Source organism: Anarhichas minor, unplaced genomic scaffold, assembly GCF_050575085.1.
Source record: "Anarhichas minor isolate MPS153535 unplaced genomic scaffold, ASM5057508v1 ptg000058l, whole genome shotgun sequence".
NCBI classification, from domain to species: Eukaryota; Metazoa; Chordata; class Actinopteri; order Perciformes; family Anarhichadidae; genus Anarhichas; species Anarhichas minor.
Window position 1 is genome coordinate 14,247,106 of NW_027466504.1, and position 18,233 is coordinate 14,265,338.

General features: G+C 41.5%; 2 protein-coding genes across 3 annotated transcripts; both read right to left on the bottom strand.

The window, feature by feature from the left end:
- Positions 1-49: 49 nt before the first annotated feature.
- On the bottom strand, positions 50-7,399 carry hif1an (hypoxia inducible factor 1 subunit alpha inhibitor). Of its 2 annotated transcripts, none has more exons than XR_012947533.1 (8): positions 7,009-7,399; positions 4,233-4,483; positions 3,522-3,670; positions 3,259-3,404; positions 2,643-2,749; positions 2,486-2,542; positions 2,261-2,371; positions 50-1,948 (listed from the first exon to the last, which is right to left on the bottom strand). XR_012947533.1 is itself a non-coding variant. In XM_076076838.1 (8 exons), exons 1-8 carry the CDS (start codon positions 7,186-7,188, stop codon positions 1,892-1,894), a joined length of 1,065 nt encoding a protein of 354 aa, XP_075932953.1. In that variant the 5' UTR covers positions 7,189-7,399; the 3' UTR covers positions 50-1,891. The 2 variants fall into 2 exon arrangements, 1 of the variants encoding a protein (XP_075932953.1); XM_076076838.1 differs by having other exon boundaries at positions 2,479-2,542.
- Positions 7,400-11,870: 4,471 nt separating this feature from the next.
- wnt8b (wingless-type MMTV integration site family, member 8b) lies at positions 11,871-17,693 on the bottom strand. Its single transcript, XM_076076839.1, has 6 exons — positions 17,394-17,693; positions 16,397-16,430; positions 15,181-15,319; positions 14,442-14,567; positions 14,208-14,350; positions 11,871-12,974 (listed from the first exon to the last, which is right to left on the bottom strand). Exons 1-6 carry the CDS (start codon positions 17,462-17,464, stop codon positions 12,405-12,407), a joined length of 1,083 nt encoding a protein of 360 aa, XP_075932954.1. The 5' UTR covers positions 17,465-17,693; the 3' UTR covers positions 11,871-12,404.
- Between the last annotated feature and the right edge of the window lie 540 nt (positions 17,694-18,233).

Genomic DNA, 18,233 nt, shown 5'->3' on the forward strand with positions numbered 1-18,233 from the left:
ATTTGATTCAGTGACTTGATTATAAAGAAATCATCACAGAAGTCAGTACTGTAGAACTTTGCAAACAGACTTTAATCAGAGCATAAAGGAGAGCACATACTCTATGTTCAAACAGGCATCCATCGATAAAAACATGCCTCTATTCCTATGAACCCTTGTCAATCCCACCTTTAAAGCTCTTTAAGGCCAGAGTGAAAACAAACATTTTGACCATAAAAAAAAATCAAGTCATTGCAACATTTAGTGCCATGCTAAGCGAGGCACACACGTGCAGTAAACAGGGTTAACAATAGAAGAGGTCTTACATCAGGTAAGCTCTTTACAGAGGAAGTATCTCTGTCCCATCATGGTGCAACTTGAATAGAAATAGATATGCACGATATCAAAGTTAAACCGTAATCATAAGACCTGTATATTCCCAGGTGAATTAAGTGCTTGGATATTCCTATGACACTCACCGATGCATCCAATGACGCATGCAAACAAACCCACCCACTGGTTTGTATGATGGCTTGGCACGCATACAGCACAACATGTGAAATGATCCTCCCCTTTAGTTTAATGTACATTTTTACAACCCTTCTGAAGAGCACGGTAAACTTGCACAGAGACAGACAACTTTTAAGTCGCTCTCAGTTTTTAGGTCTTCAAAATATGGCTGCATGTTAAGTGAAAGTAACTGCATTTCTGAGGATTTTTAATCAAAAGAGCGAGTACAGGTTTCCATCTGGAATTAGACTTTTGTGTACACATTTCATCGCCCCTTCATCTCAGATCGGCTGCATTTAATACAGCGTATTGAATAGTTGTATTTCATGTACAACATTGTACAACTTGACCACTAGATGGTACATTGTGTTGCGATAGCTGGTACATAAGCTACATCCCAGCAGATGGCCCTGCTACTTCAGTCCCTTGATTTAACATAAATCGATCATTGAAGCTGTTAACTTTAACCCCTTTTAAAGTTATTTCTCTTTTCATTTTCAAACAAATCAAACGAGCAAGAGCATACATAAACACAAAGCAGCATCACTCAGTTAAAACTATTTAGCTGCAAGAGGTCACATTTTCCTTCAGCTGGCTATATGAGCACCCGCACATACTTTTGATCATATTTAATTGCAGTATTTAATTGACTGTACTTCTGTGATTAATACCATGCCTAGACTTTCCTCTTTGCAACAGAAAAACTCTTGCTGATCACCCCCTGAAACCATGTAGGTAGGCGTGGAGATGACGCAGATTACGCGGATAAATATATTAAAGACACTTAAAAGACCGGTCGTCTTTAAAGGTATGCACCACGTCAGTTTTAAAGCTGTCGTTGTGATAAAGATGGAGAATACAATATGATCACTCCACACTTAGTAATCAACCCACAGCTGCGTTATTACACGTGTATAAGACATGTTCTGTATTTAACTGATGTGTGTATAATACCCCTTACCTCATCCATTAGTGGTCAAAATGTTATAGTTATTCCAAAAGGTACCGATCTCAGACAACTTCTGCCGGGTGAGCAAATGCACCCAAATACACATTAGCTTGAATTATGTCGAGAGAACACTAATTCACATAAATACATCTGGACTAAAGCCAAATCGGGCCGTATTCTCAAAGACAAAAGATTTAAAAAAAACACTTCTTCAAGCAGGGCGGATTCCCGTGAGTTAGTCAGATGTTTCTTCTCTGATCGATGTATTTGCAATGACCCTGGCACTTTGGAGACGACTGAAGCAGAATGGTTTCAATATGGCCGCTCATTGCCGTGCAGTGACGCGTAGCTCCGACATCAGAACGTGCGTTACGCACGCAGAGCAGTCTCACTTTCACACGGCAAACCCGTTTCAGAAGCAGTCAAACAAACAAGAGTTTTAAGATCGGGGCTCTAACTGAGATCCTGCTCGTATCGCCCCTTGATCATGGTTTTCAGTAAAGGTCCAACCTACAGAAACACAAAAGGACTCTTGGTTAGGATTAAGCTACTTCATAGTGTCAGACATATTGTTTCACTCATTGTCCCAGTCTGCATTTATCTTTCCTTTGTGCTAAATCAGGTACGCCATAAATATTCACAGTAATTGGGTTGCTGGGGGGGGGGTCAGCATGCCCCGGGGATTCCGTGGAACAGGTGACCTAAATCTGATTTAATGTTCTAGAAAGCGGCAGAGTGACATTCACGTGTGACTTACGCAACTGATGATAGGAAAAAGTTTGTATTTGTGAAGAGGATATAAAAGTAAGTGTTTTTTTTTACCTCATGTGGGTCTCCAAGTGCTTCTCCCAGCATTTTCTCAATATTTCTCATGATGGCCACCTTCTGATGAGCTTTCAGCGGGTACTCGATCTTTCTGGGTGTGGAGGCGCCCTGATCGAATGAGTCGAAAAAAAAGGTTAGTGAACATGAAGAAACATGTAGGGGCAAAGACAACACAGATGTTCAAATAACGGCTGTGAAGACTCAAATGTGCATACTTTGTACCAGAAGTTTACAGTGATCGTCACTCCACCGTTTAACAGTGATTCAATGTGATGCCACCTGAGGAAAGAAGAAAAATACATCAATAGCTAAACTCTTCATCAAACTCTGGCTGTAATACAGAATTTCTCTAGAAATGCCAAACAGAAGTGCTTCTTACCAATACATGGGGATGTAGAGCACATCTCCTGGGCCCACAACAGCCTCATAACCAGCAATATTTTTAAAATCGGGAAACTTCTCATAATCAGGGTTATCAAAATCAACCTATAGAATGAAAAATATGGATTCATTACAAAACATTAACATACTGAACCATGTGCATCCAACTGTATTAGATGTACAAGACATGAATTGCTTCCTACTATTCTGACATTTGTTTTAAAATAAGTTAATTCAGAATAATGTGCCAGTTTTTCCAGTGTTTATGCATGTCCATATTTCAAGTAATCTTAACACATTCATCTTTATAATAACTGTATTTAAAGTTACTACAAGGAACTTTCATTTTGTGTTGATTTTGGCGGTCCCTGTGGACAGAAATGGTAGTGTTTCAAAGTACCAGACGGTCTCGTTTACTTTGTACGTCACGAAGAGGCGTCAGTATTCTATCGTTTCATAACCAGTTAAAAGTTCCTCACAGTCATTTTAAATGCGTAGACATAATTGTATGATGTCCGTCTCCCTTTGAGAGCGTTGGTGTGAACTATCTCTACCACTATAGATGAAGATAACAGAGCTAAATCACAATGGACTTCTACCCATCTGTGGCTTACTTGGCTCTGTCTGTCGCAGGGGTGGTGCACAGGATATGGATAGAGACACTCAAACTGGTCTGGAGGAAAGAGGATGCATCTCTTATGGCCTTTAATCTGTGCAAAGAAGTTCTGCTGCTCGTCGTAATGTGCTGGTGTCACATTGCCTGTGGCGACAGAACATTAACAGGAAATGTGAAGTGTGACAAACACCAAGGACAACATCATACAGCAGAAACTGTGAATCCCTTTTCACAGTGGACGACTCCTGTGAGAGCCCTCACCCTCCATGCCTATCAGCAGCAGGTTGGACGTCAGTTGTCCCCAGTTTCTCTTGGCTTGCTGCTTGTTGATCCAGTTCCAGTTGAAACCGAGGAAGTCAACAACAATCTTCTTCCCTACTGTGTCGTTCAGGGTCTGCTGCAGATAAACCCTTGAAATGCACGAGAAAAGAGACGTGCAACATGTATGAGCCACCTTGTTTTACCCAAAGCAGCTCTTTTTTATTTATTTTTATACGTCTTCACTTGGTTATAGGTTTACAGTGTACTTCTAGTTCAGGGGACTACAACTCCTTTAGCCCACGAAGAACAATATGATATTGAAGGAAGTGGACAGCAAAATCCATAGAGAGCCCCTGTGAGCGTCAGTGAGTCAAACAGTGACTTCACTTTATTAAGTGATCCGTGTGTGTGTGTGTGTGTGTGTGTGTGTGTGTGTGTGTGTGTGTGTGTGTGTGTGTGTGTCAGGTCCCAGTAATACGCTTCTCCCCAGATTCTCCTGTGTTAGTGCTTAGTCCTTTGCTCCTCCTTCCTGTGCACAATAACATTTCACGAGAGAAAACTCCCTTCGCTGTGTAACACACCTGCAGACTGATTAAGTTTCCAAGAGAGGACTTTGTTTAGATCATGCATCAGCCCAGACAGGGTTGACATAAACATAACTTACATCATATTCCTGTTCCAACTTAAAATAACCTTAGAAATACGTCTTACCTCTCCTCTCCACCCATTTCCTCCGTTATATGCATTTTATCCACAAATTCAGAGAATTTCATTTCCATCCGTTGAGACTTGGGGACAAAGTTCTCAAAATTAGCCATTTTTTTCTCATCATAGTAGAGGAATTTGTGCTTTTCTGCCGTGTAAACAGAGAAGTCCCCGTTCCCAATGTTCTCCCGGAGGTATGCAATGTCCCATTTAAGAGCTGGATACACAAGGTTTGTGTCCGTCAACACCACCGGTTCCTGAAAACAGACGGAGAACATTTCAATGCAGTCACATCACAAAAACTGATATTTATTTAATTCAATAGAACGAGCCTGTGCACTTGCAAGAACAAGCAAATCTCCATAGATCAATGCGTTATTAGATAATCACTGCAAGACTGCTAAAAGGGTTATGCTACTGGTTGTCCATATACTACATTTAAAGTGACTGTTCCTAATGATCTACTATCATGATTATAGGATGTAAGGATTTTGTTTCTTAATCTACAGTAGCTGCATAAAACTGCAATTAATAGTTTAATTTTATCACATATCAGACTATCGTTAATGTAGTACATAAAACAGGTGAACTCGTTTTTCATTTGTTCTTTAACATTTTATTAAGACTTTTTTTTTTTAAAGTAAAAAAAACACGTTACGCATTACTGTACATCATCTTGTTTGCGTCAGTGATTTTCAACACAACATCTCGAAAATACTGGTGTTTATATTTGGTGTTAACCTTTGCTGCAAAAAAAGGGAACATAAATCCAGACACACGCCCGCGCAGCAATTCGATAGAGCGGTTTATGGCTTTGGACACACGGAGCTCCGAGGACTACGTGACTAACTGAACGTAGACCGCTGGGCGCGCTCCCGTTGCCTCCCTCTCTCGCGCTCTCTCTATCTGCACCCCCATGCTCTGCATCAGCTCTCGGTTTCACTTTCGCCAGGGAGCGCGAGTCTGCGGTCCCGAACAGCTAAACAATGTGTTGGTTGTCTTTAATAATAAAAGTGTATCTTAGCATCATTACTCAGACGTGCAGGTTTTCAGGAACATGACTTATGTGACCCCAGGGTTGACTGTTTTAACAGGGATGTTTATATATAGTTTATATCTTATAATGAGCCAGCATGGACGAGACATTTATATTTAGCTTTTGAAATCACTTGGAATGAATATTCCTTTCCTTAACATGTCATGCTATGTTAACATATCATTTTGCACATCTGGATGAGACACACTCAAATGAACTCCTGGATGTTTCCAATTTCTCAAGAACCACTAACATCAGAAAGCATCACTCGTGGGATTTCCTCATCACGACAAACACAAACTATGATTTTGTCTCATTAATGAAAATGAAAAATGAAGAAAATAGATAATAGTTTATCAGTAGCTACAAAATGTACAAGGCGAATGTGAGCTTTAAGTAACAACAGTCCACTTCTAGATATTCATCAGAACCTTTTAGGGTGGAGTGAATTGCCACCCTAAAAGAAGTCATAAAGAAGTCATGCACTTCTATACGTGAGTCATGTGCACGATGACATGCCCCTTCAGGAGATTCCTGTAAAGGCTATTGTCTATGTTGAACAGGTAAACCTTATGGGAAACGTTCCAGCTGGCATTGACACTGAACAAAAAACAATGATCTATTGTAGGCCTGCTCGACGGCTTTAAGGAAGTGAATAAAGCTTGTTCCCCGCTTTAGACAAATACCACTCAGAAATGTAATTATGTCGTCCATACAAAAGGTTAGTGCTGAATCATGCTTTACACATAAACCTAAACAGCTGTTTCACCAAAGAGGTGAGAATCAAAGGGTTGAAAAAAACTGCTGCTGACTGCTCTCTATAGCATGATGTGTTTCTGAGTCAGCCACAATGATGTCCGCAGGTGTTTTCAACCAGATGTCCAATGCAAACAACCTTAACGTGGCATCGCTGGTTGAATTACCCTTGGACTTGAATTCCAATGGGTTTTGTAGTTTTATTATGCTTTCATTCCCCAAACTATAAAAAGCTCACTGATAGCGAGCAAAGGTTCACACATTTACAAACCATTTACCATTGGGTGGCTTATTTTAATGTGCAGATGACCAAATGTGAAAAGTGCCTTTCTCTTGTCACTTACTTTGGGGCATCATTTACTGTCACTAATATTTGCTTGAAAGATGATTTCATCAATGTGTCAAATCTCTACAATTACTTTCTAATCCTTTTAGATCACATCGTCCTATTATGCACCTATTAAAAAAAAATAAAGCAACAAAAATAATCTAATAAATACATAATTTTCTTCGTACTTTTTATATAAAAATCCAACCACCATTATTTCTTGTAAAACTAACTATGACGTGTGCTTGCGTAAACTAGTACCAAGTAATTTCAGCCAATAATATCACGACATCCACCCATCAATCAATCAATCAATCTGCAACAAGGGAAGTGTGTGGAGCCGCAGTCTGGAGCTCCGTATGGCGCTACATTGCATTACTACATTACATTGCACTACATTACTACATTGCATTACTACATTACTACATTGCATTACTACATTACATTGCACTACATTACATTGCACTACATTACTACATTGCATTACTACATTGCATTACTACATTACATTGCACTACATTACTACATTGCATTACTGCATTACATTGCACTACATTACTACATTGCATTACTGATGTAAAACAGGGTTAGTGGTGCAGGTCTACCTTTGTACGTTCTTATAAAGGTGTTTACACGTTCAGCATCTAATGAAGTGGGTTTACCTCGTTGTTGATGAGCATCTCTGCTCTGGGATCCGTATGAGACAGCCTGGGAATGGGCTGTGTTGGGAACGAATATTTCCGCAGCTGAGACTCATCCCAGTCCCAGTCCTGGACGCCAGTGAAACCGGTGCCGCCTTCGCTCGCCGCCGGATCAGCCTCCGCAACGGTCGCCGCCGCCATGGTTCGCCTCCGTCCTCCTCACAAGGAAATAACCCGCTTTTCTTCCGGGACCTTGCCCTGCTGGGCTACAGAGTCAGCAACGGGACGTTTACGCGAGCTTTCCCATTCACGGTTATTAAATAAATTGAGGAAACATGAGCCGTCCTGCAGCGGCAAGCGGCAGCGGCAGCTCCTCTCTCCGGATCTGCTCCGTCGTGTTTACACACTCCGGTTTCTGAGACAGAAAACAAAGGAGACCAGCTCAGACAGTAGAGGAAACACCTCGCCCGTGTCAATGCCCCGGATATCGGACAGAGACACCTAGTGTGCCGGGGGACTAAGTGCGCGCCCTGTAATAAGTTGCTCTTACCACGAGAGAGAGCTGTTGTACTTTGTTTTTTTGCAGGTTTTTGTTTTTTCCAGAAAATTGATCGCCAGAAAGTCAGTTGATTTATCATAAGTGACAGAAGTAAAGTCATGGTAATCACTATTTTAATCGGAAATTGTTTTTTTAGTACATTTCCTTAAATTAAAAAAGGTACATTTCTTGAGAATTGAACATACTTTATATATTTATTATACTTTTTTGTCCCACTGCATTTATCCAACAAAATAGACATTGCAGATACATTTTTATTACAAAACATACAATTAACTTAGTAATAACAACAATAATAATACTAATAATTATTAGACAAATAATAACAATCAATACTAAATATTATACATTATATAATATAAACATTAAATACAAACTCTGAAAGTGGCCACTCTACATAATACATTACATTACACTCTGAGTGAGCATGATCTATGTTTCATGCAGGGGTTGAAATTGTAAATTCACTCAGTTGTAGTACTTTGGGCTACTTGCAGTATTATTTCCATCTCATGCTACTTTTTACTTCTACTCCATTACATTCATTTCACAGCTATAGTGACAAGTCCTTTACAAAGCATCGTCTTGCATTAAACAACCCTGAAGCTGCTAAAATCAGTTCCATCTGGACCAACTACAATATTGAAGTACAACAATAACACTGTAAGGGGTCATTCTGCATTATAAGTACTTTACTTTTGACACTAAGTACACTCTGCTGGTAATACTTGCATATTTTAAACAACTTGAATCTGAATCTGAACAGTATGAAGCAATAATGCACAGTAATGTAGCTGGAGAATTACAACATTTATTCATCAGACAGGTTGAGAAGCTGACCTTGCTCTCACCCTTTCTCTCTCTCTCTCTCTCTCTCTCTTTCTATGAGAAGATATGGAAATGAAAGACTGAGCAAACACTTTTGAAATCCTGATCCAATATTTAACTTTTGTCATCATTGCCTCAGCATTGCTGTATTGATCCCTCTTCATGAGATAACACAGTGCACACAGTACATTGCTCACTGGACCGATCGGCTGATGGAGTCTCACTCTGTCATACTGGTATTGAACTAGATGGAGAAAGATCTTATCAATCACTTTGATCATTGCTACTCTGTGGCTTTAACCTTGTCTGACAGCTTTTTAGAGCCACATAAAGGCAGAATTTGAGCTCAAATGCATCTCCTGAAGTGTCTGTAAAGCCTGATACATCTTGTATGTTTTCTCTTGATTCAGGCTTTATCAGCAGGTTTCCACGGCAGGGACTAGTTTGAGGCTCCCTGGTGGGTTCCCATGCTCTGTGTTTCCTGTGCAGATCAGTGAGCTGAGCTGAGCTGATCCCCCGATGCTCCCCTCTCCCCATTCTTTGCAGATAGAACCAGGAGATTGACCACCCTGGTGAGCCTCAAGAAGCTTGTATCTCAATCCTGCTGATAGCAACAAACATGCACCACGGCCGCTTTCTCCCCAGCAGATGGACTGCTGTCAAAACAAAGACCCTCTTGAGGAGATACTGTTACAATGAAACAGTTTCCTGATGAGTGGAAGCGTCTGATGTTTCGTGAGTTTATGGCTAATGTAATCGTAGCCAACAAACCACCACAAATACATACACAGGTAAAGTTATTTCGCTGATTTTGTTTTGTTTTAAGAGCTTTTCGGTGGAGGCCCCACTCATCTGTACTCATTTGGCTTTCTCTCACATTCATATTGACCCTCGCCCCTCTAGGTGTTGTAGGTCCAGAACCCTTAAGCCATAAATCCTATTAGCCAAGGATTCTCTGAAGCATTATAAGTCATTTTCCCATCTTCCAGTGATTGCATTATCACTTACCTGAGAGAAATCTGACCCTAAATTATTTCTATATATGTGGTTTGTTTAAACAAAAACACATTCCACCTCTACCTCTCTCTTCTGCCAGTACTAAAAAAAACATGTACACATTTCTATCAATAATTGTTGTTGTTCCTACAGAAGTTTAAATTGATCATTGAAGCTCTGTGAGAAAGCATCTGCTTAAAACCCCACTCTTCCTCTGTGGTGTCCGCTCTCCCTCCGTCACCTTACGGCAAATTGGACATGGCAGGGCCGGCCCAAGAGACGGAAGTTCAGACCCCCGCGGTCGGAGGTCGTGTCACTCTCTGGGAAATTATGTGTCATGATCAACATTGTTGTGCTGTTTCACACGCCATTATAATGTGTGTGTGTGTGTGTGTGTGTCTCATTCAGTTCATCCCCCTTCCGTTTTCACATTTGTGTGGTTGTTCATTCGAGGGAATACAATTGACAGAGAGAATGCTGATGATAAAGCCGCGTGTTTGTGTGTCTGTAATTCAGTTTTTTTGCCTCAACTGTGGCCTCTGGTTCTTCATGTGATTCTCATAGTCTATTTATAGCAGTCCATTACGAACACACCCCTGGTTAAAGACTAGTAGAGAAGTATAGTACAGCAGGTTGAAGGGAATGTGGCAATTTTGTGCAATATATGCATTAATTTGCTTTGTCTCTTTAAAGCTGAGATCTTTTGCTTCTTTCAGTTGAACCACCTGACGTTAGGTCTCCAGTTTAAGCATAGTATTATCTTTATATACTGCCAACTAGAGCAATTTCCTCTCTTTAATCTCCGCTGCTGATGCACAACAGATCTTGTCTGAATACGTGCCACAGGTGTGTCAAACTGCTGTTCTTTAAAACAGCTAAACACGTTTTTCTGTCTGTCTCTCCCACACGTGAACGGATTGCTGCGTCAACAGGCTTTCCATCGTGAGATGTATTTTTTCATCTGTGCACAAGTCGTCAGTTTTCTGCTGATAGTGAGCCAGTGCATGACAGCGTGACTCACATGCTTAACCAAAGAAAAAGTCCACATAAGAATCAATTCATTCTGCACGCAGAGTTTAAAGTGGCTTTGTTCAATTGAATCCAAAATGCATGTCTTATTTCTAACTTCGCGTTACCTTTAAAATCCTGTGAACGAACATTTTGATGTGCCCCTGTTGTACTTACTCCCTGTCACAGCGCATTGCAGAACTTCCACAGAGCCGCAGGGCAAAAAGCTTGGTATGCTGGTTCTTTTGTTGGTGAGAGGGTTTTGCTGCATGCCAGGCAGAGCAATCCACCCAGCCACAGGGGTCATCAGAGGAGGGAGGAGTTTTGATTATGATCATTATTTGGTAAATAAGATGTCAACAAGGTGTTTCCTTGACACTTTATTGAGTAAAAGGAGGAAGGTGCAGAAATGAACTCCCCCTTCTCAATGGGAACTCTAATCTCCTCTTTCATGTCCCATCTCGTCTGAAGGGTTTCGGCTTCGGCTGCCATGTGCTAGTTTGCCTGGGCCTGGCACTTCTTACTTGCAGGTGGGGTGAGTATCCTGGCAAGCATGTGTTTATAAAACCCACTTGTTTGGGCACAATACTTGAACTAACTTCTTTTGAGAGAACAGTGTGAATCAGTGCAAAGCCTTTTCCCAAAGTTCTTTAGAAGGCGACAGCCCATTGAGAGTAGAGAAGGAGGGATTACCTTCCTCGACAGTGGTGCATTTCCGAGAGAGCTGATTAGCTCTGCATTCATTGTTAAATCGAGCAAAGGAAGGCCCTAGAGGAGTGAAAGGATCCAAATAGGTGGGCCCAGAAATAAAACAGCCGCAGGAAGCCCTGCACAGGCAACCCAAAGTTTTCCCAACATTTCTTTCCCCCTCTCCTAAGGAGGTGCGGCGTGAAAAAGGAGATTAGCATACAAAATTAGAGGCGGGATGATTTTTTTAAGGGCAACTTGCCTCATGCCCTCCACCCCCAAGGCCCTACTCTGTCTGGACAAAGTTAATTAAACTAGTATTAAACAGTAAAGAAACTTCCAAGCGCTTGGGAGTTAGGGGGCTCTTTGAGGATTACCATGATGAGGGAAAGAACGGGGAGGTATTTGTTGAGGCGCAATTGAGAAAGGCGTGATGGAACGAAGAGTATACGCTGGAAAGTTTTCTATTCTTGCTGGTTTGCCCCAGAGTATGCTGACCCCGATGTGAACAATGTGAAAGGAAGGTTGTGTTTACTGCAAACCATCAGGTATCACTGCCACAAGTAAAGAAGGATGAGCGGAATGAAGATTGAAGGATTTATTATTTTGTCATCACAATTTAATAGAAAACAAACCACAGAGGCAACTAACATCAAGAAAGAACTGGGAAATGTCGTGCAATAAATTAACAATGTACAGTACAAAGTGCTTCAATTTATATACAATTAAATACATACAGGAGGGCAGCAAACGTCAGGGCCAGCAAGATGATGGGAGAGGAGACTTTCCCCCCAAAAATGTAAAAAAATATTTCTAAATGAATTCAAAGCTTGGCAGTGATAGTTGAAAAAGATGACTGGTAGGTCTTTTCATGGGAATACAACCTGAAGGGTTGTTAAAAGTTGTGATTCTAGAAGCTAATTTTGCCAGCTCCCAACGGTCAGATCATCCGTCACTCAAAAGTGAATAACTAATTCCTAACAATTTCCGAAGGTTTATGTGTACGTATGACAATAAATAAATCATCTTGTGGAGAATTTTGAAGTCAGAGAATTACTCCTCAAATGCCCAGTGGAAAAAAAAACTTATAAAAAAATATATCTTAAATACATTTATACCAAAAACTCTACAAAGTTGTAAACTTCTCTATCATGTGGCTTTGTGCACATCTCACTGTCTTTAACTCTTAATACAAATTTGACAATGAAGATGGTCTGAACTTGTAGTTTTGCTAAGCTTTTGTCCAAAACACACACACTTTCTGAACATGCACAGAGAGTTTGAGTGTTGACAGGAGCTGCAGTGGTATACGAATATGATGACAGCATGATGAAGATGCTCAGTGCTTCTTCCTCAGTCTGAGGTTCTTCCTTCGGCTACCGGCACTCTCATTCCTTCCCCTCTGACCTCCTTTCTTTACACAAAAGTACTTGGTCACTGTCTTTCTGCACTGCTCACACTTAACCGTGCAGCACCAGTGGAATTTACAATTACAGCTCGACACTATCTCAGCTTTGCGTTCCTCCACGGCCAGCCCGCACTCCCCGCATAGCCTCTTGCAGCTTCGTTTCTCCCATTTGCTCAAGTTCTTGCCCTTCTTGAGGCACTCTCTGCCCTCTGTGCCCGGCAAACCCAGTGTGCGGTTTTCCAGGCAGTAATCGGGGGAGTCTTCGAGGTGGACCAGCTCCTTACGAGAGATGGAGCTAAAGTTCTCGGCGACGGCCCCCCGGCTGGCCGCGCTGTTCCCCGCTCCTCGGAGGAGATCCACCTTCAGAGCCCTGTGGTACTTCTCCTTCAAGTAGTTCCCCACTTCCCTGAATTCTGGCAGCTGCAGCCAGCAGGTCTGAGTGGTGCAGCTTCCTGACACCCCGTGGCACTTGCATGTCTTCTGCATGGTCCCCTTCACGGCCTGGAGACGCCAGAAAAACATTGTTGAAATGTATTTATAGTTTACTGTGTTAAAGAATGTCAGCTTCATATGAAAAACAGTGTCAAAACATGTGTGTGTGTGTGTGTGTGTGTGTGTGTGTGTGTGTGTGTGTGTGTGTGTGTGTGTGTGTGTGTGTGTGTGTGTGTGTCTGTGTCTGTGTCTGTGTGTGTAAAAGACAGGATGTCCATTGTCTTTTGATTGATGTGTTGTCAAATTAACTGATTGAATTGATTGAATTGAAGTTTTCCATTTCAGTAAAAAGAGGGATGAATACATTGAAAGGAAGAAATGATAGCTTCAAGGTCCATGGCTGAGTTCCTTAGTCGTCCTCAGTGTTTCCTGACTTTACCCGACACAAAACAGCTGTCGGTTGAAAAGGGGACGTTTTCTTTTCGTGAGGAGGGGATGAACTTTCTGTTGAGGTAAGGCTGAATCAAAGTTTCACATCGAGTACTATTGTCCCCCCAGAAGAAATAGGAGTATTTATTTAGCATGTTCATTATCAACATGTTTTCCAGTGTGAGAAGACCCAATGGAGAGTCCCATTGAGCGGAGAAATGAAAAAAAGGAGTTTTTTCTCTCTTTCTATCCCCATTTTTTTCTGTTACAATGATGCTCCAGGTGCCATGGGGATCCTAGGGCCCAACAGGGGGGAGCAAAGGCACCGTAAACAAAGAGCACTTCAGCTGCACGCCTGTGGTCCCCTCAGACTCCCTCGGGGCCAAACAAAGACCAACATAAATGTGGGATCCTTATTGCAAGAATAAAACTAAACACTTATTTTAAAAAGCAGCATAATACAGAATGCTGTGCAATGTCTGGCTCCCCAGGATCTCTAATTAAGCTTGCACCAGTGATCCTGAGATTCTCGAGTTGAGGTATTGTCATAAGGGGCATTCAGCACTAGTAAATAGGCCCTTCTGGTACACCGAACACACTGTTATTATTGGGGACGAGTGGCACCTCACTTATAGCGACGTGAAAGGGATGCTTGGGTGGCACACTCAGTGTAATTCTGAGCAAGGGAAAATTATTCAAAAGGTGCTTTACACTGTGCAATCAGTTGGAGGGCCAGGAGACATTCCCAAAATATCAAGCGAGCCGCCACCCAGTTTAAAATACTGTAAGGTTCAAATCAAGGCATTAACATCACATACTTGTGCTACATCTTATATCAAGGGCTCAGAGTGAATTATGGAGCAGCCACCGTACCTTGCGCCCAGCCTCGTTGTTGTGGAGATTCATGGCTGCTCGTGAATCCTGTCCAGTCTCCAGCGCATCAACAAACTGTTTGGAGATGGCCTCGCCAAAGCCAACGTTGTCACTGCAGCCTCCCCAGAGCCAACCATGACCGCCTGGGAGAACGAAGAAGAATTAGGTTCAAATCATCTGCGCCATTTGATTCAAAAGTGAGTATTTCTGTGCACGTTTTTGTATTTCACTGACCTCGTTGTCCGTTCCTGCTGTCATCACAGCCACAGTTGTCAAAGTCTCCGAGACTGCAGTTTCTGGTTAAAGTGTACATGACTCCAGCAGAGCTGATGGCATGAATGAACGCAGTCTCCCGATTTGCTGTCAACAGAAAGACTCATTACTTATCGAATCCGCACAGATCTATTTATCCTATCCGAAGTAAGTTTATTTACCTGCATTTTATGTTGCATATTTATTTTATTTATTTTATAAAACAGCTTCAAAGAACTTTGACTTAATTAGTCAATTTCCCATCTTCTGCTCAGGCCCAAAAAACCAGGCCAAATGGTATCTGCATTTTTAAACTTTCCCTGCATGAAGTTAATTTTGTATTGCCAAACACATTTCACTCTTTGTCTTGTGAATCTTAGTGTATTGCTTTCATAAGCTGCAAATAGAGGCAGTGATTTGGGAGGATGTTGGGAAATGGATTAGTGTGTTTGTTTTGCCTCCAGCGACCGTGCCACCACTGTAACTATCCCAAAGCGTGATGAATGCTTCCACTAAGGACACATCTCTATTTCACAAAGGGGGGGAAACAAACCTCCCCTCTAACACAGAAACTTGAAACACAAGCACGCAGTTGCAAAACGCATTCGAAACATCTTTGAAATTCCGTTAGCTAACGTTTCCCCGTTTAGAGGTGGACACCGCCTCAGCCGAGCTGCAGTGTAGCGGCGTTGGAGCTGGTGTCTGGGGGCTGTGGACTTACCGCTGCGCAGGCTGCTGTGTGTGGACAGCTGCAGAGCTCTCTCGGGGCAGTTCCAGCGGTCCCATGCAAACTGGTATTTGCACTCCTCTATGCCACTCTGAGCTCCTGCTGCCACACTGCTGGAGTAGATCAGGTATGCCTGCAGCACCAGAGACATTGGATATATTAAACCCACAAGGTAATGCAGGAGCACCCCTCATCCTTCAACAGTGACAACATGATAACTAAGAAGTTGAGATGTTTCTGAAGCATCTGGCATGATTTGATACCCAGATATATTCATTAGATGATATATTAGCATCGTCTTCGGGGGAATAATTACCTGATCCAACCAAATTAGTAGAAAGTAAATCATTTTGAATAAATTGCAGAAGCCAGAGCCCAGAAGATAGAGATCAGACATAGGCCACTTGAAGACAGTCAGTGGCCACGGATCCAACAAATCATGAGACCCCTTCTGGTACTTCTGAACACACTCAGGGTTCATAAAATCAAATGTTATGTGTGGAAGAAAACTAGGAATGGTGATGTGAACCATGTCTCAACCGCTTTAACATTTGTATCTCCCTACTGGAGGGTCAAATGGTTTACTCTTCAATGTGCCTTGCCACTTTCCAAGAATTGAATTTCTGAAGGATTTCAAAGTGTATAACACATCAACAGGTCCTTCATGTAGATTGAGCTCATTGTCTCATGACAAAAACAATGTGAACTGATTAAAACATGATTCTTCTTGTTAAACTCTATCAGCCGCAGTGAATATGCAGAACTGTTGAGCTCTCGTAAACCAGTACGCTCTGTCCTTGGCTTTCGCCCGCCTCTCTGTGGCTTGTTCACACTGTGTGAGCGATAATATAACTAATATGTCTCAAGTGGCCTTTGGGGAGATGGAGTACCACCTCTTTCACAGGGGTCTGGTTCGCTAATGATGACCACCCACTACAGCAATGCCTGCCCTCGCCTCTTAAAAAATTCAACCCGCAGATACGCAGAGCCTCTGAATAAGGTCAAGTGTACGGAGGGGGGGGGAAACACAAAGGACCAAGAATATCACCGATATATCATTGGTGCCATTGTTGCATACACATACAGGTACAAGAACTTGTCCATACACTTGAGTTCAGACATCACAAGGACAACACAGAAACCATGTTTTCTCTCCGTCTCTCTTTTGGGGAAAGGACAGGGAGAAAAGATCAAAAGAAAGTTGGCTTACCTTGGGTCCAGTCATCAAGAAATTATTCACTGACCTGGAAAAGGAGACAGCTTATTCACTCAGGGAAGCTCAGTGTCCTTCACAAATTCCTCTGCTAACATCTCTCATTAGTGCGCTTTGTAACATGTTAAACCGTGACACCAGTGGCCATCCGAACCTAGTGACTAACTGCACTGCTAAGTTTATTTTAGAAATATATATATATATATATATAAAATTAAAAATGAATGGCAATAATTGTTTTATTAATAACTGATTATTTACAATTTTGGGGTTGCCATGTTCTGAAAACCTCCCTGACTGGTGTTCATCCTTTATAATTGAAAAGTAATTCTGTTCCAAATGTTAGTAGTCCAATTTTAAATGCTCATGGGTTTCTCACTTTCTAAAAAGCCACCAACTCTGTCCATATAAAAAAATGTTTAAAGTCATTAATAAATTACTTTAACTCATCATGTCCAGAGTTTAAAGTGTTGATAAGTTAATAAATGGATTTTGGTCTTCAGCCCTTTTCTAGAAATAAGCATTCAGATGGTAGATTGGAGCTTCACAACCTGGCAACCAAAAAGTTGTTCTAACTGACTTACAACTGAAATAAAGAATTAGTAAATTACTTATTCACCACTAATAAAGCCATTAGTTACAACTTATAAATCCTTTATAAAAGATGCCTTATTGAAAAGTGGTGTTGGTGGAATGCATAAAAACAGACCCAGCAAGTCCATAATTTACGTTTCCTTATTTCCAATTGCAAAATTGTTGAATTAAGTGATATTATTGGTCAGATTGTGCCTTTTTAATAAAACTATATGAGAGAAAAAAAATACATGAGGGCTTACAAACAACACAGAAAAAAATGAATACTTGTTTTGCATATATTTCAACCCTTGCCACTGCTGTGAAATGAACAGTTTGAGAGATGGACATCATCAGGACACCAAATTAATCTGCATAATTAAAAACATATTTATAATATTTCATGATCATTTAAACTCACCAGCAGCAGTATGGCCTCATGTGAGCCAGGAGAACGAAAATGTAATAGAAAACCTCCAAATGCATGAACATCCTGACAGGTGAGGGGGATGACGGTGACTCTGAGCCCGTCCAAAGCCTGCAGACAGTCTAACGATGGAGAGGAAACTGAGCTACCAGCACATGCAACTTCACCAGGGCTTCCAAGATTCAAGGAGGGGGCTCTGAAATGGAGCTGCTCTCGTCCCAACAAGAGATTATCTGCTTAATTAAAGATTTTCCCCCGTCTTACTCTCTTGGCCAATCAGAAGTATTGCACCAAGGAGAGACTGAAATGATCAAAAGGGCACCCTGGGCCTTCAGGGCCAGGCAACGGTAGGTTCCCTGCCTCTATTCAAGAGCAAAGGAAGATCTCTTTAATCCTATAGGAAAAGTGTAACACTGATCCCTTGAATTTTTGGCCGGAGAAAAACAGTTTATTTAGGAAATCTAACGTGCAGTTGATTGTCGGGGATTAGTGGAAAATAGTCCTCTGGATGACGAATTGTTAGTTTGATAGTTTACAAATACTGTTCGTTCTCGAGGAAGTAATTCGTGGTTTATTAACAAAGGTGTGATTGAATCAATGTTTATCACCTTGAAACAGACTATTAATCACATGGAGCCCGATACTACAGCCTCAAATGTGTCACCAGACCATTTCATTTAAAATGGGGTCAAACCGGCTCATTATATTTACAAAATCGGCGACATATAAAAAGTTATTTCCACAAAAGGACTGCAGGTGGCTGTTTCTTAGAATAATCACCGGGGGTATCATTTCTCTTTTCCCCCGATCTGCGCAGTTACAGAGGCCGACTTT